This window comes from Ranitomeya imitator, chromosome 5 (assembly GCF_032444005.1).
Source record: "Ranitomeya imitator isolate aRanImi1 chromosome 5, aRanImi1.pri, whole genome shotgun sequence".
NCBI lineage: Eukaryota > Metazoa > Chordata > Amphibia > Anura > Dendrobatidae > Ranitomeya > Ranitomeya imitator.
In genome coordinates, this window is record NC_091286.1 from 343,332,353 (window position 1) to 343,356,998 (window position 24,646).

The 24,646-nt window shown below is 43.5% G+C and overlaps 2 protein-coding genes across 5 annotated transcripts in view; one reads left to right on the plus strand and one right to left on the minus strand.

The window, feature by feature from the left end:
- LOC138637753 (cytochrome P450 3A2-like) overlaps positions 1-13,067 on the minus strand; it is a 129,411-nt gene extending 116,344 nt beyond the window's left edge. The window contains exons 1-3 of the mRNA XM_069726671.1: positions 12,978-13,067; positions 12,168-12,317; positions 11,051-12,037 (exon numbers count right to left, since the gene is read on the minus strand). Of these exons, the coding sequence (XP_069582772.1) occupies positions 11,051-12,037; positions 12,168-12,317; positions 12,978-13,067 (1,227 nt within the window). The remainder of the gene's footprint in view (positions 1-11,050; positions 12,038-12,167; positions 12,318-12,977) is intronic.
- A 2,409-nt stretch (positions 13,068-15,476) lies between these two features.
- Positions 15,477-19,388, plus strand: LOC138637605 (uncharacterized). Of its 4 annotated transcripts, XR_011312416.1 has the most exons (5): positions 15,477-16,594; positions 16,744-16,862; positions 17,928-18,292; positions 18,629-18,719; positions 18,803-19,384. XR_011312416.1 is itself a non-coding variant. In XM_069726427.1 (4 exons), exons 1-4 carry the CDS (start codon positions 16,580-16,582, stop codon positions 18,817-18,819), a joined length of 756 nt encoding a protein of 251 aa, XP_069582528.1. In that variant the 5' UTR covers positions 15,477-16,579; the 3' UTR covers positions 18,820-19,385. The 4 variants fall into 4 exon arrangements, 3 of the variants coding, with proteins under 3 accessions (XP_069582528.1, XP_069582525.1, XP_069582527.1); XM_069726427.1 differs by having other exon boundaries at positions 15,477-16,862; positions 18,803-19,385; XM_069726424.1 differs by having other exon boundaries at positions 15,477-16,862; positions 17,931-18,292; positions 18,629-19,388.
- The last annotated feature ends 5,258 nt before the right edge of the window (positions 19,389-24,646 follow it).

The window sequence follows — 24,646 nt, forward strand, 5'->3', positions numbered from 1 at the left end:
AGAGTCCCAGAGGGATGAGTACGCGGGGTCTTGGAATGTGCACAGACACTACATGAGGACACAAAGTTGACTACATCCTTACACAACCTTGGCCAGCAAAAACAATGAGAAAGGAAATCTAAGGTCGCTTTATTCCTTGAGTGACCAGCCAGAGCCAAGTTATGATGTGCCTCAATACATTTTAAGGCGCAGATGTACAGGTACAAACAATTTCTCTGAAGGACCAGCAGGGGCATCCCCATGAGCCTTAAATACCTCACCCTCAAGTTCAGAACACACTACATTGATGACCACCCCTTCTTGATAGCATCATCAGTATTCCCATCCCCAGGGCAACTCTGAGACAAAGCATCTGCTTTGCCGTTCTTAATCTCAGGACGGTAAGTGACCACAAAATTGGTGAAAAACAAAGACCATCTAGCTTGCCTGGGATTAAGACATTTAGCAGATTCAAGGTACATCAAGTTTTTATGATTAGTGAATGACTGTGACCGGGTGAACTGGCCCCTCCAAAAAATGAGAAGGTTTCTTTCTGGATAGGTCAGTCTATAGTGAGCTCTGCCCGCCCCGGTGGATTCAGTGGAAAAAAAAGAAACCCTGCCCATTGCAGCAAGTCAATGGAGGATGGGCGGCGACTCACGAAAAAAGGCAGGTGAGCCAAATGTGGCAAAAGCAGAGACGGAATAATGTAGAAGGACACCCATGGCAAAGTGGACCGACACCATTGTTGGTGAGAGAGTTGGAAAGAATGAGATGGAGTGTGGACTGCATTAGAGAAAGACAGTCTGTGGTACAGCATGGCACTCCACGTGGGACTCGGGAGGTCAGAATGGATATGCTGGCTAGCTTGGCAGTCGGATGATGTGGGCCGGGAGATTGAAGAAAATGGAGGTCAAACCAGAGGTCCTGAGACAGAAGCGGCCATGTCAGTGTGGACAAGGCCCTGGGGCCAGGCCGAACATTTGAAGTCCCTTGTCAAGGCTAGAAGAGTTGTAGAAGAGAAGAAAAGGAGGGAAAAATGGGTGCAGTGCCAGTTAGATATCCCGGGGATGGAGCACCCGACAACTGGGTGACCCACGGAGTTGTGAAGCACTTTGACTCCAAAAGGGGTTAAGGTTTTGCACAGGAGACAGAGACCGGCGACTGTGTATATGTCGATGCCGGCCCCTGCACTAAGGACTCACTTTTCATTAAGGTGACGGGGTCCAATTTGTGAAGGAAGACTGGCCATGGGGATGGTATGCGGTAGGGTTGAGCGAAACGGATCGTTCATTTTCAAAAGTCGCCGACTTTTGGCAAAGTCGGGTTTCATGAAACCCGACCCGATCCCTGTGTGGGGTCGGCCATGCAGTACGCGACTTTCGCGCCAAAGTCGCGTTTCGTATGACGCGCTTGGCGCCATTTTTTTCAGCCAATGAAGGGGCGTGGGCAGAGTGATGACATAGGTCTTAGGGCCATGTTGTCGCTTGTGCGCTGTAGCGATTTGCACTGTGTAACACCAGCTTTTCAGTTCAGGGACGGACGGAGGAGAGAGAGAGAGAGAGAGAGAGAGAGAGGGAGAGAGAGAGAGAGAGAGAGAGAGAGAGAGAGAGAGAGAGAGAGAGAGAGAAAAAAAAAAAAAATCCCATTGGCTTTGCATTGGGTTTCGTGTTTCGGTCGATCCTCGACTTTTCGCCATAATCGGCCGATTTCACTCGACTCGACTTTTGAGATAGTCGGGTTTCGCGAAACCCGGCTCGACCCTAAAAAAGTCAAGGTCACTCAACCCTAGTATGCAGTGGTGGTGACCCTGATCCATCAGGAGGAAGAGAGTGCCCAGGCAGCAAGGCAGGAGATGGAGCACCTTCAAGTGGCTGCTTCACATCAGCCAAGGTATCCACAGCCACAGCTCCAACAACACTGAGTCCTCTACTTCCAGGACCAGCAAAGCGGATCTGCAAAAACAGCAGGGAGTCCACATCCAGTGGAACACCTTCTAGCCTTCTACAGGTAGCAACAAAGCATCTGGCCCAGCAGAGGCAACAGGCATGACCAAATATGTGTACCAGGGCCCACAGTTGGCCACATATGTTGGGAAGACCAGAGCCCTGGTAACTTGGGTCTGAGGACAGCTGCGGGAGTAAATTGAAAATGGCAGCAGGATGTAAACTGATGGTCGTGTGCATTTCTGCCTCTTGTACAGAGAAACAAGGAACTATCGCGCATTCCTCAGGGCAGGAGGCCCTAGATATGCCGGTAACCCCTGGTATTGGCCAGGACAGATGAAGTTTATGTGTTTTACACCCCCACTTCAAGTTTGTTTTGCACATGTTTTTGCAACCCCTTGCTGGATAGCAGTACTATTAAAGGGTCAAAATCCTTGTGACCCTTATGGACTGTGCAAACTGCCCCCATGTACTTTGTCCCATGGACTCAACCCAATACTATCCTAGAATTTTTCCCCAGGGACTGCGAGTCTGACACGAGGTCAGCATTGTGCAATGTAAAGGGACCATTGTTCACCAAAGGGGAGGGGAGGAAAAGGACCAGATGATTAAGCCAGGTCAGGACTGTGTGAACTGTGCTCCTGGACTGTGGAAGGTGTGATTAAGTTGGCCAACAGGTCTTTATTACAGGAACTTGAACACTCAGGGTCATGCAGACTCATGGAAAAAATGGACAACCCGATGTGCCTGTCAGGTTGCAGTTGCCCATGGACTGTTGGGCAGTTATTGTTGTGGTTGTGGGCCTGTGTTGTGAATTCTGTTGTCAAGCTCCCTCCTGTGGTCATGAATGGTACTTCGGCTGGTTCTGTCCATGGGCTTCCTCTGGTGGTGGTGAGTGGGGCTGCGGCTTCTGAGGTTCCTTCCACAGGTGACGAGGTTAATTCGTTAGCTGGCTGCTCTATTTAACTCCACCTAGATCATTGCTTCATGCCACCTGTCAATGTTCCAGTATTGGTCTAGTTCACTCCTGGATCGTTCTTGTGACCTGTCTTCCCAGCAGAAGCTAAGTTCCTGCTTGTTTTTCTCTGGTTTGCTATTTTTCTGTCCAGCTCGCTATTTTGATTGTTGTCTTGCTTGCTGGAAGCTCTGGGACGCAGAGGGAGCGCCTCCGCACCGTGAGTCGGTGCGGAGGGTCTTTTTGCGCCCTCTGCGTTGTCTTTTTGTAGTTTTTTGTGCTGACCGCAAAGCTACCTTTCCTATCCTCTGTCTGTTCAGTAAGTCGGGCCTCACTTTGCTAAATCTATTTCATCTCTGTGTTTGTAATTTTCATCTTTACTCACAGTCATTATATGTGGGGGGCTGCCTTTTCCTTTGGGGAATTTCTCTGAGGCAAGGTAGGCTTTATTTCTCTATCTTTAGGGCTAGCTAGTTCCTTAGGCTGTGTCGAGTTGCATAGGGAGCGTTAGGAGCAATCCACGGCTATTTCTAGTGTGTGGGATAGGATTAGGGATTGCGGTCAGCAGAGTTCCCACGTCTCAGAGCTCGTCCTATATTATCAGTAACTATCAGGTCATTCCGTGTGCTCTTAACCACCAGGTCCATTATTGTCCTGACCACCAGGTCATAACAGGCCTGAGGGCCATTGCTATAAAAGAACTTTAACTTTATGTTCCAGGGTCCAAACTGAGTGGGATTGGGATCAGTATTGACCAGGACTGGGGTCAGTACTGTCCGGCAGAAAGACACTTTCATGCCACTGGATGAACAAAGCGTTCATTTTATGTGAATTTAATGTGAAAGTGTATTTTATGCATTTTATGTGTGCATTGTTGTCTTGTAGGTTTTGTTTTGGTTGAGGACAACTGTATTTAAATAGGGGGGAATGTAAGGGAGTGACAAAAACTGTTGTGTTCCTGCAGCTGAAGGCAACAAATTATGTTGTGTAAATATTGAAATGCGGCTTTATTGTGTTTTTTATTACATGTAAAATGTATGAAGTGTGATAAGTACTGATGCTGCTGTGTGGGTACTGCAAGGCAATGCCTGAGGTAGCTCTGCTACACACAGCTCATGTGTATTGAAAGTATAGGATATAGTTTAGAGTTTATGCTTTGTGCATCCTGTTAGAAGATAGTGACTGTAGTAAAGTAGGTGAAAAGTTAAGGTTGCCCAGCAACAGACTGCTGGGGCAGACAGAGTAAAAAGATAGTTAATGATTGGTCTAGCCAACAGTGGGAGGGGTTCAGGCTAGTCAAAGGGAACCACTTCCTGGTTTAGTGAGTTAGCAAGAGTTAGTGAGAGACAAGGCTGAATTCAAGTGTCAGTGGGCCAAAGGCACGTGAAGTACATATCGTTCTTGCAGCATGAGGTCATACCAAATTTCCTGCGGACCTTCCTGCAGTGTCCAGGGCCTACAGCCCAAACTTGGTACTGAGGAGTGTGCTTTAAGCCCTTCCATACAGAGGAAGCTGGATGGTGACCACGTAAGGGAAACGCAGCAGATTTCAGAAATTCTGCGGTGCCAGATGGGGAGTCCCTAGGGATGTCAGGAGCTGTTAAAGTAGGGACAGTCCGAGCTGAACTTAAGTGAATGTTTGAAATGTTCTGTGTTGATAAAACTAGAACCGGGAGGTAGGTACTATGCCCAATACTGTGTGTTACTAAAGTTGAACTTGTCCCCTGAAGCGTGTGTGGATGGCCCTGGACCTGATGATGTGGAGACAGCAAAGGCTTCTGGCCTGCAAGTGAGTACAATGCAATGTACACTGCAAAACGCTTATGGACTGGAACACTGCATTTGTAATGTGCCAGGGCATGCAGGAGCAGCAGCTCGCCCATGGCTACCACCCTGCGAACCTTACAACTACATGATTGCTCTAGTATGCAGTGACATTTTAAAATCTCACTTCACAGTAGAACACTGACCACCTCCAATGTTTAAAGTCTGTGGGTGGTCCAGCAGCAGTTAAAAAGCTTAAAGTGTTACCAATTATCCAAAAAGGATAAAATGTTACCAATTGTTGGAGCACTTTTTGATACAAAACTACAGCCTCTTTTTATTATATAGTGTGAAATAGGATCCTTGTAAAGCATAGATGTTTTTCACAATGTGAATTATATCTTAATAACCGTTGCTATAAATTGTGCTGAAAGTTAATATTTGTGAATCACATTTTTTTGGTTCATCCTAAGAAATTATTTTGCTTTATTGTATTGTTAACGTTGTTACCTATGACTGTTGTGTTTGAAACTGTTAAACTGTAAAGCGCTTCGGAATATGTTGGCGCTATATAAATAAAGATTATTATTATTATTATTATTATTATTATTATTAAGAAAGAAAAAAATAATTACATCTAGTTTTAATCCCTTTATGACCTTTGACGTACCATTATGTCATGGTCGGATGGGAGTTCTTTTTTTTTTTATTCAAATAAATTTTTATTAAGAATAACAAGATAAATGACATGTTACATTCTCATTTTCAATACAAAGCTTTTTCCCCCCCTTCAAACATTCCCCTTCAATCCCACCACCCCCCAACCCCACCCAACAAAGCAGCTCACCTTGCTTAGCAATTCCATCATTAGACCAATATACTATCTAATCCCTCGGCCAATAATATAAGCCACATTTAACATTACCATTAATTAGGAACCTTAATTAACTCTCCCTCTATAATACCCCTATCCCATAGCAATCCACGGAGACCACATTTTATTGAACATTTCGATTTTCCCTCTTTTTTTATAAAACCCCTTTTCCAGTGTCAGGCCCTGCTTCACATACTGGAGGAACTCTCCTCTTGACGGCGGTTCTTCCCTAATCCAATTTCGAGCTATTACCTTCCTAGCCATGTATAACAATCTGGCAATAGCTATCTTTAGGTTGTTATCCACTCCAATCTCATCCACACATCCCAACAAGCACACTATAGGATCCCTTGGCACCGTGCATCCATACGCACCTTCCATACGACTCAAAACTACCACCCAAAAAGCAGCCAGTCTCGGACACGTCCACATCATATGGAGTATATCAGCATCTGCAGTTTCACACCTCGGGCATTCAGAATCATCACGCAAACCAGCCTTATATAGCACCATCGGTGACTTATAAACCCTGTGTATCACATAGAGCTGTGACAGTCTATACGGTTCGCTCAGTGACAATCGTGGGACCCATTCTAGCACCGACTCCCAAGTCTCATTCTCCATTGGACCCAGATCCCTCTTTCTCTTAGCTCTCGCCCTTATTGGAAACCCCAATAGGAAAGTATGCAACAGATCTTTATACAAAGTAGATATGACTCCCCCAGTAGTTCCTTCATTACACACATACTTCAGTACTATATCCCTCTGAATTCCAATACCTCCGTTTCTACTCTGAGCTCCAAAAGCATGCCTCATCCGCAAATACTGAAATTCCCCCACAGTCCCAAGACCAAATTCCGCCTGTAATTGGGAAAATGATTTCAATTCACCTCGCTCAATTATTTGATACACGTATTGAATCCCTTTGACTTGCCATTCTGTCAGTACCCCCAGTGCCTCAAACTCCTGTAAGTTGCTGTTATGCCATAGCGGTGAGAATCTAGTCAAATCCGTGACCCCCCGTATATGTCTCAGCCTACCCCACAGCCTGCGTATCAACAACACAGTCGGGTATAATTTCCCTAGAGCCCCCAGGGATCCATCCTCCAAACATTGTACTACTGGCCTTCTTTTTGTCACCACTTCCATCAGCCGCTGTACCGCCCCAGATGACCCTTCATGCGCCCAGCCTTTTAGATGCTGACTTTGGGCTGCAAGAAAATATATTTCAGGGTTAGGCAATGCCAGTCCCCGATCTTCCTTGGGTCGCTGAAGTGTCTCCAGTTTGATACGCGGATGCTGTCTCCCCCATATCAAATTCCTGAACAGAGAGTTAATCTGTCTAAATCTCCCGCGTGGTATCCAAACTGGCGCATTATGAAGAATATACAGTATTTTTGGCATCAAAATCATTTTAATAAGATTCACCCTACCTACCACAGATAAATGCAGTTTAAGCCAAGCATCCGCTTTCGCTTTAAGAACACCTAAGGTTGGAGTCAGATTTCTATGTATATAGTCAGTAACAGGCATAGATACCCATATTCCAAGGTACTTAAATTGGCTAGTCACCTCCAGTCGCCCATCCTCCAGTGGCTCCCCACCATCATCATCCACCTTAAACAAGACAGACTTACTCCAGTTTATCCTAAGTCCCGACACCGATCCAAAACGCTCAAAAATCCCAATGGCTCCCTCCAAGGACGTACCCGGGTCAGCCAGAAAGAGCAGAATGTCATCCGCATACAACGCCACCCTTTCTTCAATCATCCCATATTTAAACCCAGTCACCTCATCAGACCGTCGAAGCTTAGCAGCCAGTGGTTCCACAGCCAGAGCAAACAAAAGAGGAGAGAGCGGACACCCCTGTCTCGTCCCTCTAGCCAGTTGTATGGTCCGTGATAACTCCCCATTTACCCTAACCCTAGCCATCGGCATCGAGTACATCAGTCGAATCCAGGATATGAACTGCGGTCCAAACCCCATACTCCGGAGCACCTGCCAGAGATATCCCCACTCCACACTATCGAACGCCTTATGAGCGTCTAAAGATGCAATAATTCTCTGGCCACAGTTGTCGGATCTGAGTTGCAAATTCATATACAGCCTTCGTAAGTTGATTGCAGTGGACCGATCAGGCATAAAGCCGGACTGATCTGAATGCACCAGGCCGGAAATAACAGTTGTCAACCTCATCGCCAACACCTTAGCCAGAAGTTTAACGTCTGTAGTAAGCAAGGAGATTGGCCGATATGAATCCGGCTGTGTCGGGTCCTTCCCCTCCTTAGGAATCACCACTATTATGGCCTCCCGCATAGATGCCGGTAGACGACCGCCACTCCTAGCCTCCTCCAGAAGTACCCTTAATTTAGGGATCAGCACTTCCCCAAAGTTTTTATAAATTTCAGCAGGAAATCCATCTACGCCAGGTGCCTTCCCATTAGGCATAGACTGCAGTGCCCGACCCAACTCCTCCTCCGTGATGGGAACTTCCAAATCTTCTCTATCTATGTCACTCAGCCTTGGGAGCTCCAATTCCTCAAGGAACGCCACCGTGTCCTCCACCGACCCATCTGGCTGAGAGGAATATAGGTCCGCATAAAAATCCGCAAAAATGTCCAAAATCTCTGAAGTCTCAGAGACAGCCACACCGCTCCCCGATACCAAAGAATGAACAAAGGAAGTGTTTCTCTGGGCAAAAGCCACCATCGATAGCAAATGACCCACAGATTCGCCCTCCTGGTAAAAAGCCAGATTCATGAATTCCCTCTTCCTTTCAGCCTTACCGAGCAATACCTCCTCCAACTGACTCTGAGCTGCCTTTAGCCTCCTCCCAGCTTCCGGAGTACCCGCTATTACCATCTCATCCTCGGCTATCCTCAGCCCATCAACCGCCAACCTCTCTGTCTCTCTCGATTTCCTCTTACACCTAATATCCCTGAACAGCAGTCCCCTCAAGTACGCCTTCATGGCTTCCCACACAGTAAGAACATCTACACTTCCCTCGTTGATCTCAAAAAATTCCACCAACTCCTTCTTTATCTTTTCCAAGTCCATACTGTGTAGCCAATTAGGGTGAATCTTCCACTCCTTCCTGCTCCCGATCCGTGTCCCCACCGGCCGAAATTCCACCTCAACTGGACTATGGTCTGAAAGAGCCCTAGGCAAATATCTCACCTCCCCTACCATTGTGTCCAGTAAACAGTTACCCAGCGCCAAGTCAATCCTAGACAAAGTACCATGAGCTGGCGAGTAGCATGAGTACGTCCTTTCCCCAATATGTCTAACTCTCCATAAATCAATCATACCTACTTCCCGGACATAGGTCCCAAACATAGTGATATGTCCCCCTGTTCTATTCTGGGGATTTTTGCTTTTGTCCCAAAAGTCATCACAGATATTATTAAGATCGCCAATAATTAGAGATGGTAACAGTCCCCAACGCTCTACCCTCTCCATCACCTCTCTTATCGTCTTACTTGAGTATGGGGGCGGAATATACATTGCCGCTATACACGTCAAATATGTAAATCACCACAAATGTCCTACTACATAGAGATATTGGTACTTCTCAATACAAAACACACCTGAGCGACCCTAAAATATGGTCAACTCAATGAAGCTCACCAAACCAGAAATTATTAATTAAAATATAACATTTATTAAGAAATATTAAAAGAGATCCAAAAAGGCCACATATAAGAACACAAACAATAACCCCATATCAGAGGGAAACATCCATCTACAGGCCAATACACATGTAATCATACACCGGAATAGTCTGTACATATGCTGGAAAAAAAGCATCCGTTTTAGGTAAGCACAGGCCGAAGCACCTATATATATAAGCATACCATGCCCATCGGCACCTAATCCATAATGAGTGCAGAAAACTGTATCTCCATAATACTGGACCGACAGGGATTATAACATGTGCCTAAACTACGGTGTGCTAAGAGCCCAGGATGACAAATAAAGCCATGTGCATCTTACCAGGAAAGTGCCCGTGTGTTGGATGTTCTCCTCTGGCGCCCCGACGCGCGTTTCGCCCTCTGCTTCTTCCGGGGGCGTGACTATGGAGGTGAGGAGGGTCTATTTAACACAGGTAATAGCCAATGGGAAGTGCCGAGAGTGCGGAGGACAAGAAAAGCGGAAGTCCAAAGAGGTACATCAGCGCATGCGTCAGCCATTCACCGCCGTAAGTAAAGAACACTTCCTGTCCTGCGCCAGGCGGACCGCATGTGGAACGCATGCAGGTCTATAGTAGGCGCAGCCGGAAGTATACGGGGCGAGGGCCGACAGCGCATGCGCACCACCTCCGTGGAGAATAGAGGGAATACCTATACCGTGCTAGAAAAACACATAGCGCATGCGTGCCCGCAAAGCAAAAGGGAACTATTATACTATTAGACAAAAACTAATAGTGGCGATAATGAAAAAAAGGAAAAAAGTGTGCATGACTAACAGTCTGTGCTGTGTGAGAGCGTAATAATTACAACGCAAATAAATAAATCCCTAACGTGATGTAAGTGAACTATTACATAAATGAAAAAAAAGGGGGAACAAAAAGGAAACCGACGTGTATAGAAAGAAATAAATTTTAATACGGAAACTAATATAAACCCCTAACAATCATATATATATATATACACATATATGAAAAACTAAGTACACCTATATGTAATGTGGTATGCACGGACATAATATCATGTATACAAAGAACCCCTAAAAATTTCTAATGCTAGGCATCAGATAACAAATACACTAACATACACTAATATACAGAGAGGTGCCCTGATATACAGAGAGGTATCCTAAACTACTAAAAAGAACCCTACCCCAACATTATAACTCCATACAATAGCAGTGCAGAATACATGTATACGACACCCCCACAAAACAACAATAATATAATATAAAAGATAAAATTAGTCAAAAAGACGAGGTGGCAAGAAGATGTCCTCGACTGCGATTCTTGATTCTTCATCATAGATAGGATAAACAATTCCTCCACATATTCATAGCACACATCAGACGGCAACCCACATAGATGACAAGGCCATGACCCTCTAGAAATAATAGAAACTGATGGAAAATAACAATAATTAGTACAATAAGACACAACAATTAAAAACAGATTAGAGAAATCATACTAAAATAACCCCACCACCCCTAAAAGGATACCCATTCCCCCTCAGGGATATGCTAGACAATAAAAAGCTATAAAAAAACCGCAAAACCTTAGACAAACAATGTCCATTTATAAGAAAGCTGAGAAACCCAGAGTTTCGTTTAAACCGTGAGGACTTAAAGTACCCAATCGGTAAATCCATCTGCATTAATTTGGGCCGGAGCCTTGGCCAAGTCCCCTCCCCTAGGTCCTAATTGAACTTGGTCAATAGCCTTAACGACCAGACCCTTGGCGTCACAATTATGATGTGCTTTAAAATGTCTGGGAAGGGGTTTGAGTATTGACTCTTCCCCACTGGTTTTGGCCTTTTCAATATCTCTGATATGTTCCCGTGTCCTTACCTTCAATTCTCGTGTAGTCAATCCAACATACACTTTCCCGCACGGACATTGTGCATGATAGATAACCCCCTGGGAATTACAACTCAGATGTTTCCAGATGTTGAAGGAACGGGACCCATCATGATTGCAGAAAGTCTTGGATTTGACGTGGTTAAGACAACCTTTACAGAGGCCGCACGGAAAAAAGCCAGGTACTCCAGATGATGATTTTGTACCAACGTTTTTGGGGTCATAATGGCTCTGCACCAGAATGTCCTTTAAATTAGCAGACCTTTTGGGTACAAAAGATGGCAATTCAGGTAAGATTTTACACAAAACCGGGTCCACTTTCAAAACCTGCCAATGTTTTCGTATAATTTCTTTCAGCTGGTTCCATTGATTGCTATAGGTAGAAATGAATCTTATTGGGTGTTGCTGATCCAGTTTCTTAACATTAAACGGACCATATAACAACCTATCCCGACTAATGCCACTTGCCCTTTGGTATCCTTTCCTAATCATTTTTTTACTGTAACCTCTTTCGGTGAACCTTCTTGTAAGGTCGATGGCCTGTTTCTCAAAGTTGCTCTCATTCGAGCAAATCCTCTTTGCTCTAAGAAACTGGCCAACAGGAATTCCACGAATAGTGGCCGGAGGGTGAGAGGAATCCGCAACCAAAAATGAATTAGTAGCCGTGGCTTTTCTAAACACATCTGTGTTTAGTCGGCCATCAGAATCAACTGTCAGTTTGATATCTAGAAAGTCGATTTGCTTGCCAGATTTAAACGTTAATAGAATATTTTGGTCATTGTTATTAAGATGAGACATCAGATCCTCCAAATTTTCCCTCGGACCATCCCAAAAGAACAGGACATCATCAATATACCTCATCCAGTTGTGAACATGGTTCATCAACTGGATGTCGTCATTATGGAAAATCTCCCTATCCCAGGCACCCAAAAATAAATTCGCGTACGAGGGGGCACAAGAGGCCCCCATCGCCGTGCTCTGTAATTGGAGGAAAATATGACTGTTGAAGATAAAAGTGTTATGAGTCAGGAGAAATTCCAAAAGCGACAGAATTAATTCCACCAAAGAGCCATCCAGAGAGCTGGAACGTAAAAAAAAATTCAGTTGCCTTCAGACCATCCTGATGACGTATTGAAGTGTACAGAGACTCCACGTCGGCCGTGACAATAACCATATTCTCCTCCAGGTAAATCTGGTCAAGTCTCTGTAAGGCTGACGTGGTGTCCCTGATATATGATGGTAAGGATACCACAAGTGGCTTGAGAAAATAGTCCACAACATCAGAAATCAGTTCACAAAGCCCATTGTTACCTGCCATAATATGCCTAATGCCTAGCATTAGAAATTTTTAGGGGTTCTTTGTATACATGATATTATGTCCGTGCATACCACATTACATATAGGTGTACTTAGTTTTTCATATATGTATATATATATATATATATATATGATTGTTAGGGGTTTATATTAGTTTCCGTATTAAAATTTCTTTCTTTCTATACACGTCGGTTTCCTTTTTGTTCCCCCTTTTTTTTCATTTATGTAATAGTTCACTTACATCACGTTAGGGATTTATTTATTAGCGTTGTAATTATTACGCTCTCACACAGCACAGACTGTTAGTCATGCACACTTTTTTCCTTTTTTTCATTATCGCCACTATTAGTTTTTGTCTAATAGTATAATAGTTCCCTTTTGCTTTGCGGGCACGCATGCGCTATGTGTTTTTCTAGCACGGTATAGGTATTCCCTCAATTCTCCACGGAGGTGGTGCGCATGCGCTGTCGGCCCTCGCCCCGTATACTTCCGGCTGCGCCTACTATGGACCTGCATGTGTTCCACATGCGGTCCACCTGGCGCAGGACAGGAAGTGTTCTTTACTTACAGCGGTGAATGGCTGACGCATGCGCCGATGTACCTCTTTGGACTTCCGCTTTTCTTGTCCTCCGCACTCTCGGCACTTCCCATTGGCTATTACCTGTGTTAAATAGACCCTCCTCACCTCCATAGTCACGCCCCCGGAAGAAGCAGAGGGCGAAACGCGCGTCGGGGCGCCAGAGGAGAACATCCAACACACGGGCACTTTCCTGGTAAGATGCACATGGCTTTATTTGTTATCCTGGGCTCTTAGCACACCGTAGTTTAGGCACATGTTATAATCCCTGTCGGTCCAGTACTATGGAGATACAGTTTTCTGCACTCATTATGGATAAGGTGCCGATGGGCATGGTATGCTTATATATATAGGTGCTTTGCCCTGTGCTTACCCAAAACGGATGCTTTCTTTCCTGCATATGTACAGACTATTCCGGTGTATGATTACATGTGTATTGGCCTGTAGATGGATGTTTCCCTCTGATATGGGGTTATTGTTTGTGTTCTTATATGTGGCCTTTTTGGATCTCTTTTAATATTTCTTAATAAATGTTATATTTTAATTAATAATTTCTGGTTTGGTGAGCTTCATTGAGTTGACCATATTTTAGGGTCGCTCAGGTGTGTTTTATACACATCAACACTCCATTTATTTTACATTTCACCACCACATACTGACCATCCACATCCTCTTTTACCATTACCTCCTCATACTGCACCCCCGCAGGTATTAACACAGACACACCCCTAGAGTACGTCGAGAAAGTAGAATGATACGCCCTCTGTATCCAGCGCCTATTCAATACATCCACCCTCTCCCGCACTAAATGTGTCTCTAGCAGACATATCATTGAGACCTTCTGTTCTCGGACATACTGCAGACTTGCCGCCCGCCATGTTTTATCCGCCAGACCTCTCACATTCCAACTCAATATTTTAATACAATCTCCCATCATGTGGCTCATCATTTCTTAAAGTATCCAATTTCCCAAATATGAGCTGCCCCAACCCTCCCACCCCCCTGCCCCCTCCCAACTTGCCTCCCTTACCCCCCCAATATAACGCATTCTTCCTCTCATCAAGAGTGGGGCTCCACTGCCCACTGCGAACACTCTCCCTTACTTAACCCTCTCCATTCGCGTCCCGCTGCCATAGCAATCACAATTTCCCCCCCCCCAACTTTCACTTTATTGTATCCTAACATTTCAACTTATATTAACATATAGAAAAAGTACCAAACCAGTTCACAGTACCCAGCATAACCCTCCTACCCCGTACTTAGTAGTTGGTACTGTCCCCTCCGGCCATTCCTTCAATATGGCCCAGCAAAACCCCCAACAGTTGCTCAACTCTTTAACCATTGCTAACGAGCGCAGAACTCTCCTCTATCGACAGAGAAAACAAATCCCAACTGGATCTCGCCGAAATGTCAGTCGCCCATTCCCTTAAGTTTTTTCTCGGGAGCACAACCAATATATTAAATATATCCACTAGGGTGCTACACAATGCATGGAGAATGCAAATACTGAACCAAAAAAGAAAAAGACACTGCATAAATGTGTGCACACCTATGTATCACAAAATGAGTAACAACTTTATTATAAGACAAAAAAGCATACAAAATATAAAAACATTAAAAACATATCCCATAAGGATCAGAAAACGAACACACCATTCTCCTGTTGTAAAAATACACCAAAGAACCACAGCCCAAATAGATGGAAAATGCTCATATATTCATATGTATAAATGTATAGATAAACATGAATACAATCATATAAATATATAAGGGCCGAACATTTATGACCTAGATAAATATAACCACACAGATCCCGATAACATATGGGCGTCCCCAAAGTTATCAAACCCTGAGCCAAACCCAACCATGTAAAATAATCACTATGTGCATGAAACCCAGTGACTAGAGCTAAATATCTATCACAAGGGAAACAAGGGGCCAAAAAAGTATAAAGGCTGAATCAGCAAGGGGGCACATCAAAGCAAGCCACTATGGATATGTGCACAAAACCCCAGCCACAAAATAAAAAGGCTGAGAACAAGGCTGTGGCTCTTTCTTTATTGTTGTGAGCCAGCTATATAGCTCTTATTGCATTTTCTGGCTGTGCTAGTTTCCAGCCTTGTTCTCAGCCTTTTTATTTTGTGGCTGGGGTTTTGTGCACATATCCATAGTGGATGCACATAGTGATTATTTTACATGGTTGGGTTTGGCTCAGGGTTTGATAACTTTGGGGACGCCCATATGTTATCGGGATCTGTGTGGTTATATTTATCTAGGTCATAAATGTTCGGCCCTTATATATTTATATGATTGTATTCATGTTTATCTATAAATTTATACATATGAATATATGAGCATTTTCCATCTATTTGGGCTGTGGTTCTTTGGTGTATTTTTACAACAGGAGAATGGTGTGTTCGTTTTCTGATCCTTATGGGATATGTTTTTAATGTTTTTATATTTTGTATGCTTTTTTGTCTTATAATAAAGTTGCTACTCATTTTGTGATACATAGGTGTGCACACATTTATGCAGTGTCTTTTTCTTTTTTGGTTCAGTATTTGCATTCTCCATGCATTGTGTAGCACCCTAGTGGATATATTTAATATATTGGTTGTGCTCCCGACACATCTCTTTATCTTGTTGCTTCTTATAGCACCCCGTGGCCATGGAGGTGTGTTTCTTGTCGTTAGGCAGCACACGGTCTAATTTTGACTAGATAGATGTTATAGATTGAGGATCATCTCAGGCCTCATTCTGTGATTATTGGTTTCTCTTTTATTGTTATAGTTGTTGCATACATCAGTTTTCTTTAGTTTTATTTTCTGGTGTGTCTTGTATCCTTGCGGTATGGACTGGGAAACTAGGGAAGCCGCTTGGCGGACTCAGTCTACTAATCTGTTTTCCAATACTGAGCCCATTGTCAATGATTCTGATTTTTCCAAACTTTCACTAGACATTACTTCCGCCAATAAATCTGCTGTAAGACTGTGGTGGAATATTAGAACGTTGGAAGAATACCTTAGGGTGGGCATTGTACCACGGGGACTACGGGTGCAGATTTTTCCCGCATGGGAACCATCATCGTCATTTCAACAAACATGGGAAAAGGGACTCTTGCAATGCTCCAAGATTATTATAAATATGTTGTTGGAGCATGATAGACAACTCCTTAACTCTACTAAATCTAACATCAAGGAATTGGAAAGCAGATTGGTGTCCTTTGATGAGGTATCACTGGTAGCACCTTTCAAATCCAAGCTTAAGGAGACACTGGACAAATTTGAAAAAGAAGTCATAGATCGGAAACAAAAAAAGTTTCTAAGGGATCGCTCTGATTTCGGCAACCAAAGGGCTTTTCGTTGGAGACATTTGGGTAATCCACGTCCAAATCTGCAATTTTCTAATCGCCAAGCCCCTGCCTCCTCAGAGACTGCACTTGATGCTACTAGCTCAAGTGATTTTTTATCTTCGGGAGGCAGCGACCTCGACGTAAGACACGACGTGGACATAAACGTAAGAAGACTCAGGAAACGTCCAACCAATCGACAGGGCCCAGTGTCGCCATATCGACGCAATTTCAGGAACAGACGGCGGTGACTGCTTCCCCCCATTCTCATCCGGATATGGGATCCACACAGGTACTTCCATCCACCTTACAAATAATTAACCTGTCTGATTATGTTCTTTCACCAGCGGAACACTCGGTATTGCGGAGAGGATTATCCTTTTCTCCCACTCGGACTACAGATAAATTCGATCTTATCAAGGATCTCTACTTGTTTTGTAGAAAGTTGGTGCTGCAGGTGATTCATCAACGATCAGAAGTCATCCAAACCTCATCAATTGGGGATCAGCAAGTACTTCAAGATCTCCTTGATCTATTGGTAGAAAATACGACGCCAGCAGGTAGGAAACAGTTTCCATTTAGGAATAAGTCCTCTACCGCTCCGTCCTTTTCTTTAGTCCCTGCGGTTAAATTCTTTTTTGAGTCTACTAAAAGAGACATCCTAAAATTACCTACATCTATTGGCAATACCCACAATCTTTCCCCACAGGAAAGGAAGGCATTGGGTTCCTTGAAAAATAATCACTCCTTTATCATCAGGGAGGCGGATAAAGGTGGGAATGTGGTGCTTTGGCCCACCCACCTTTATCTTGAAGAAGCTAAAAGGCAGCTCAATAATTCTAACTTCTATGTTAGATTACCTTCGGATCCGACAAAAATTTTTGCGCATAGACTCCAAAAATTAATCAATCAGGCCGCAGCCATGGGCACCATTTCCATCAATGAAAAAAAGTTCATGTGGGTTGAGAATCCCATCATTCCCACTTTTTACCTTTTACCAAAGGTACACAAAGATGCCTGTAAGCCACCTGGCAGGCCCATTGTGTCAAGTATTGGCAGCATTTGCGAACGGGCATGTACTTATATTGATTTTTTCATTCAGCCCATAGCTTCTTCTTTACCATCTTTTATCAAGGATACGGCTGATTTTATCCGTGTTTGTCGTGACATTACTCTAACAGGACAGGAGTTACTTATAACATGTGACGTTGAATCACTATACTCCAATATAAGCCATGCCCATGGTATTAAAGCCTTATCCTTCTTTTTAGATCGACTCAATGGCACAAATCGCCTTCATGACTCTTTCATTGTGGATTTGTTGAATTTTGTCCTGCACCATAATTATTTTTTATTTGACAGGACTTATTACAAACAGGTTTCGGGCGTGGCCATGGGCGCACGGTGTGCGCCGGCCTATGCCAATATTTTTCTTGGATGGTGGGAGGAAACGCTGGTTTTTTGTTCTCAGATGTTTCGTGATCATATCAAACATTGGTATCGTTTCATAGACAATGTCTTTTTCATATGGGTTGGTAGTGAAACTTCTTGCTTACAATTTCTCAGGGAACTTAATGATAATTCATTGAATATCTTCCTTACTCATTCTTGTTCCCCGGATTCAGCAGTGTTTCTTGATCTTCGGATCTCAACGGAGGGAAATAGACTGGTGACGGATTTGTTTCGTAAACCTACAGCTACCAACAGTCTACTTCAATATCAGAGCTTCCATCCCCAGCATACCCGGATGGGTATTCCAACAGGACAGTTCCTTCGTGTTCGCCGGAATTGCACTACTGATGAAAGTTTCAGGCAACAAGCAAGAGACCTTAGTTTGAGGTTCCAACAGCGTGGATACCCTCGGAGGGTTATCTCTAAAGCCTTTCAGCGAGCCCAATCATCGGATCAGGCCTCTTTGTTGGTATCACGTCCCCGATTACAAGACTCTACAGTCAGATTCATCACGGAGTACAGTACAAATTGGAATCAGGTGAGGCACATTTTGACTAAAAATTGGGATATTCTGACTTCAGACTCCCAAACTGTTGCCTGTGTCAGCCCTAGACCCTTGATGACGGCCAAGAGAGCATCCAATTTACGTGACATACTCACTAGAAGTCACTTTTCACGACCTGTTATGAATCTAAACCGGGGTATTCGACTTAGAGGCTCTTTCCCTTGTGGTGATTGTACCATTTGTCCTTATATGCCGCCCACTAAAGATCTCTTTCACAATCCCTTAGACAATACAGACCATAGACTTTGTCAATATATTAATTGTAAAACCAGTTTTGTGATTTATGCCATCATCTGTCCATGTCACAAGGTATATATTGGTCAGACGTCGCAGGAATTGAGAAAACGAGCCCAAAAACACCTATCCACAATTCATTTAGCTCATGCTGACCTTAAGAAGGGTAAGGTTTTAACCCCGATTGCAGCTCATTACCTTAAAGTGCATGGAGGCAAATCATTTAACACTCAATTTTTTGGTCTGCAGAGGATTTTGCTCAATGAAAGAGGTGGCGACCGGCACAGATGGTTATTGCAACATGAGGCCCGCTGGATTTTTCGTTTGAAGTCTACTTCACCCTTCGGTCTGAATGAAGAACTTCTCTATACTGGCTTTTTGGGTTAACTCGGTCCGGTCCAGTCGTTCATGGCTATCCCGGTATCTATGTTATTCGATCAGGCTATCCATGGCTTTTCTGGCACTTAATATGCAGGTCCTGCCATTCTCAAGTTATCATCTAGGATCCCTTGGACAGCCCTTATTGACTTTTTTACATCTATTAGTATTGAAGGTATTCACCCCTCTTTTGGTCTGTCATCATTATGGAACAATCTTCGGATTTGGACATTGATCAGGCATGGGAATACCACTCTTATGGATTTCTTCTTTGGCTCAGTACCTGTGTGTTGCCCTACTACAGGCCCTACGGACTTAATTTGATGGCTTATGCCTTGCCATAAGTTGGGATCATTATGCATGGACTTTTGACTTCTAAACTTCTTATTTACATGTGTATATATTTGGTTATATGTTTTCATATGTATTCTTCATTTTTTATTTTTTCATTTTTTCATTTATTATATATATATATATATATTTTTTTTTTTTTGTTTGTTTTGTGTGTATATTTTTGTATGGTTGTATATTTTCTTTTGGGTGCAATGGGTATTATTATTTTTATTGTTGTTGTGTTTATTTATTATTTACAGGCACCATAGTTGGTACATTCATATTACTATACATTATTTGTTATACATTATCATATACAGTTTACCAGCACTAGTGGGACATAGAGACGTAATATATGTTTATATTTTTTTTTTTTATAGGTGTTTGGCACTATTTGTCTTTATCTCCATTCCTGTGTGGTCCCTCACTCTCATATATTCTTGCTCTGCTGTAGCTAGCGCTCCATATATGCCTTTGTCTTTTCCTTTTCTTTTTGTGCGGCCGCACAATGCACTCTCTGTGCCTGTTTGTCTTCACGCCTGCGCAGTTGCCTCCTTTCCTGGTAGGCATCTGCGCCTGCGTGCTAGACTCAGGCAGTGGCCTCTTATCCTGCCGTTCATCTCACCGCATATTGGATCATGCGCATTGCGCTCTGGCCTCCCCTGTCTATTGCGCTTGCGCTTCTACCTCTTTTTACTTCCGGTTTGTACACCTGGATCGCTACACACCGGTATTGTATGGGATCATTAACACTGCTATATATAGCGGTCATATTCATCAGGAGAATCATTCTCCCTGACGAAGCTGCCCAGCGCAGCGATACGCGTGGGATTCTCCCACACCTTCTCCTTTACTGCCCACAGATTCGCCAGCATTGTGGTCCTCTTCATGGCAGCCACAGATGTGTAATTATTTCTTTGTGGCTCTTTCTTTATTGTTGTGAGCCAGCTATATAGCTCTTATTGCATTTTCTGGCTGTGCTAGTTTCCAGCCTTGTTCTCAGCCTTTTTATTTTGTGGCTGGGGTTTTGTGCACATATCCATAGTGGCTTGCTTTGATGTGCCCCCTTGCTGATTCAGCCTTTATACTTTTTTGGCCCCTTGTTTCCCTTGTGATAGATATTTAGCTCTAGTCACTGGGTTTCATGCACATAGTGATTATTTTACATGGTTGGGTTTGGCTCAGGGTTTGATAACTTTGGGGACGCCCATATGTTATCGGGATCTGTGTGGTTATATTTATCTAGGTCATAAATGTTCGGCCCTTATATATTTATATGATTGTATTCATGTTTATCTATACATTTATACATATGAATATATGAGCATTTTCCATCTATTTGGGCTGTGGTTCTTTGGTGTATTTTTACAACAGGAGAATGGTGTGTTCGTTTTCTGATCCTTATGGGATATGTTTTTAATGTTTTTATATTTTGTATGCTTTTTTGTCTTATAATAAAGTTGTTACTCATTTTGTGATACATAGGTGTGCACACATTTATGCAGTGTCTTTTTCTTTTTTGGTTAAGTTTTTTCTCATGAGTATCAAGCCACTGGGTAGCGTCCTCCGGTGTCAGGAAAAAGTGGGTCTTATTAAAAGCCACCAGTCTCAGCTTGGCGGGAAACATCACTGAATACTGCACTCCCAGCTCCCTCAGTCGCCGCTTGACTCCAGTAAACTTCATCCGCTGCTTTTGAACCGCAGCGGAATAATCCGGATAAATGGCGATTTTTTTGACCTCCAGCCGTCAGATCCTCCATCTCTCTAGCCTTTTTGAGGATATTGTCTCTGTCCCTGTAGTTCAGTATTTTAGCAAGCATGGTACGGGGATGCGCTCTTGGGGCAGGGGGCTGCGGCGGGACCCTATGAGCCCGTTCAACAGCAAAAACTTTTGTCAACACTGTGCTCCCAATCTTCTCCAGCAGCCAGTTTTCAACAAATTCTGTGGGATTTCTCCCCTCAGTCTTTTCAGGCAGCCCCACTATACGTATGCTATTCCTTCTGGATCTATTTTCCAGATCCTCATTTTTGGCAGCGAGCTCGGCTATTGCTTGGGCAAACTTCTTTTCAGCTTTTTGTTATTTCACTATGTGATCTTCTGCCGTGCTCACCCTCTCCTCCACCACTCCTATACGTTTGTCCATTTTCTGCAGAGCCGCATTAATCTGTGCCGTGTCCCCTTTAACTTCCTGCATCTGCTGAGCCAAGGAGTTCAGGGATTGCTGAAATGAAGAGATCAGTGTGATAACATCTCTAAGAGTCGGCTCCTCTCCCTGTGATATGGCTTCAGGTCCCCTACTAGCCCCCGCCATGCTGCCTCTCTCCTTCCCCCTCTGTACCTCATGCTGCTCAGCCGTGCTTGCTTCCTCCTCCTCCTGGTCAGCTCCAGCTCCAGATCCTGGTTCTGCCTCCTCAGCAGCCTCCACTCTGGCATACTGCTACAGCTTTGCGGCTACCTCCATGCGCCGCTGGCATGCGGCGTTCTCCTTCTCGGCGTCCTCCCTAGCATCGGCGCCATCTTGGCCGGCTCCTGCATCGCTGGTGCCAGCGTCATCGCTGCCAACTCCGGACCCGCCGCTCCGCACCGCTGCACTCTCCGGACCTTCAGCCAGCCGGATTTAGGTGAGTTTACCCGAAAATCGGGGTTAAAGCAGGATTTTTGTCCTTCTGGCAGCGGGAGCACTCTTCCCTGCTTCCACTCACATGGCCAGCTAGGACACGCCCCCCTCGGATGGGAGTTCTTGACGTGTGATGTATGTGTACATCATAGAGATCATAGGCGGTACAGGAGCTCTGCCTGCACTATCGTCACCGGGAGCTTGGCTTAGGTGATAGCTATCACTGCCAGGAGTTGTGCCCGCATCGGTTCTGGCCCTTTAACCCCCTAAATGCCGTAATCAATATCAATTGCCACATTTTCTAAGCTAGGAGAGGCAGAGGTCTCCCTCTCCTTTCTGATCGGAGCCCCAGCAACTTCATTGAGAGGGCCCGATCGTTGCCAACCCAAGGTCGTCATGATGACCTCCGAATCTGCTAGCTATGGTAGACTGGTTAGACCATGCCCAGAGTATGGTCTAAAGGTACCTTCACACTCAGCAACTTTACAACGAGAACGACAACGATCTTTGATGTTGCAGCGTCCTGGATAGCGATCTCGTTGTGTTTGACACGCAGCAGCCATCTGGATCCCGCTGTGATGTCGCTGGTCGGAGCTAGAAGTCCAGAACTTTATTTGGTCGTCAGGTCGGCATGTATCATCGTGTTTGACATAAAAAGCAACGATGCCAGCAATGTTTTACATGGAGCTAACAACCAGCTACAACGATAAGTGAGTCGCCGTTGCGTCACTGGATCGCTCCTGCATCGTTCTGGAGCTGCTGTGTTTGATGTCTCTACAGCGACCTAAACAGCGACGCTCCAGCGATCAGCTCGTTGTCTATATCGCTGCAGCGTCGCTGAGTGTGACGGTACCTTAAGAGGCTTCTGTCAGTGTAATACTGAAATGTATAAGGCATTGAAATGCTGGGATATTGTAATGTATTATACCAGTGAGCAGAGTAATAAAAGTTAAAGTCCCATGGAGGGACTAAGTAAAAAAAAGTTTTTAAAAAAGTAAAAAAATTAATTATAAAAATATTTTTAAAAAATCACAAAATAATTAAAATAAAAAAATGAAAATATTATACCAATAACAAGGGAACATTTGTGTAAAAGAAAAAAAAGAAAACAAAGTACACATAGTTGGTATAGCTATGTCCAGAATGACACGACCTATAAAACCGTCACACAAGTTAGCCCCTTCAGTGAACACTGTAAAAAAATAAATAAGAAATGTGACAAAAACCTATGATTTTTTCATCATACCACCGAACAGAAAAGTGGAATAAAATGTGATCAAAAAGCTTAAAAATGGTATCTCTAAAAATGACATCTTGTCCCTCAAAAAATAAGGCACCATAAAGTTCAATTAGCGGTCAAAAAATTTAGCTATAGCTCTCAGAGTATAGCGATGCAAAAACAATTATTTTTTCTATAAAATAGTTTTTATTGTGTAAAAGCGGCAAAACATAAAAAAGATTATATAAATGTTTTATCGCCGTAATTGTACTGACACAAAGAATAAAGCTGCATTATCACTTTTACATACGGTGAACAGCATAACAAAAAACAATTCCTGAATTGTTTTTTTGTTCATTCTACCCAAAAGTCGGAATAGAAAGCGATCAAAAAATGGGTTTTTTTGCTCAAAAATTGTACTAATAAAAATGTCAAGCCATCCCTCAAAAACAAGCCCTAACATGACTCTGTCGGCAGAAATATAGAAATATTATAGTTTTCAAAATATGGCAATGCAAAAATTTGTAGTGTGTGATAGTATGCCTTGACCAGAAAAATAAAGACCTCTAATCACTTATACTGCACGGGGAACAACATAAAAATAAATAAAACCTATTCTTGACTAGGTGTTGGTTTGTTTATTCTTCCTCCCAAAGATCGCAGTATGGCTCAGGGGTTTGAAAGATTCCTTGTAATGAGGCAGATACATACACTGTGGACGCCGTCTGGCCTATGATCCAGCTGTGTCCGTCTTTCTAAGCGTGAAAAAGTGTGATCGGCCACACTTTTGTGAACATCTGAAAAGGACAGCGCTGAACAGAGGGCAGATGGAGTCCAGAGAAACCCTGCTACCTCATTAAAGGGAATGGATTTCTCAGGGGTTTCATTAGAATCATGAAAAAACAACAAGAAAAGGAGCCGTGCAAATAGAGCGCACACCCAAGAAATTACAAGCTGAATAGCAAAAAATACAAAGACAATTTATTGGGGAAAAAGACAGGTGCACAAAAATAAAAACATATTAAAATACAACAACCACCTTACTGGTCCCAGGATGCTCATATACAGACGGCCCAAATGTAAATGGTGTTAAATAACAACAGTAAAAATACGCCACAATTGAGTTGTAACAACATAGAGATATATATTTATATATACATGTATACACATACCCTTCCCAAAGCGGTATATGGGAAAGACCTATAATATGGGGAATAAAAACCCCCTAATAATTAAATAAGTAAGATATAGCTCAATATTTCAAATGGCCAAAATATAACAATAACCACATATACACGAGCACAGAGAGTCTGAGCGTCCCCAGACGACTTTATAATAAATAAAGTGCCCTAATATAGAAAAGGAGGCTGATATCACAAATAGGGCCCCAATAAGCAAGAAGATATACAAGAGAAAGGATAGCCTGGTGGGAAAATGAAACCATCCAGGCTTAGAGAAAATGCCCACAAGAATGGAGGTATGTGGCACAATAATAAATGAGACACAGGGGTTAAGAATAAATCACCCAAAATAGATCATCCAGTC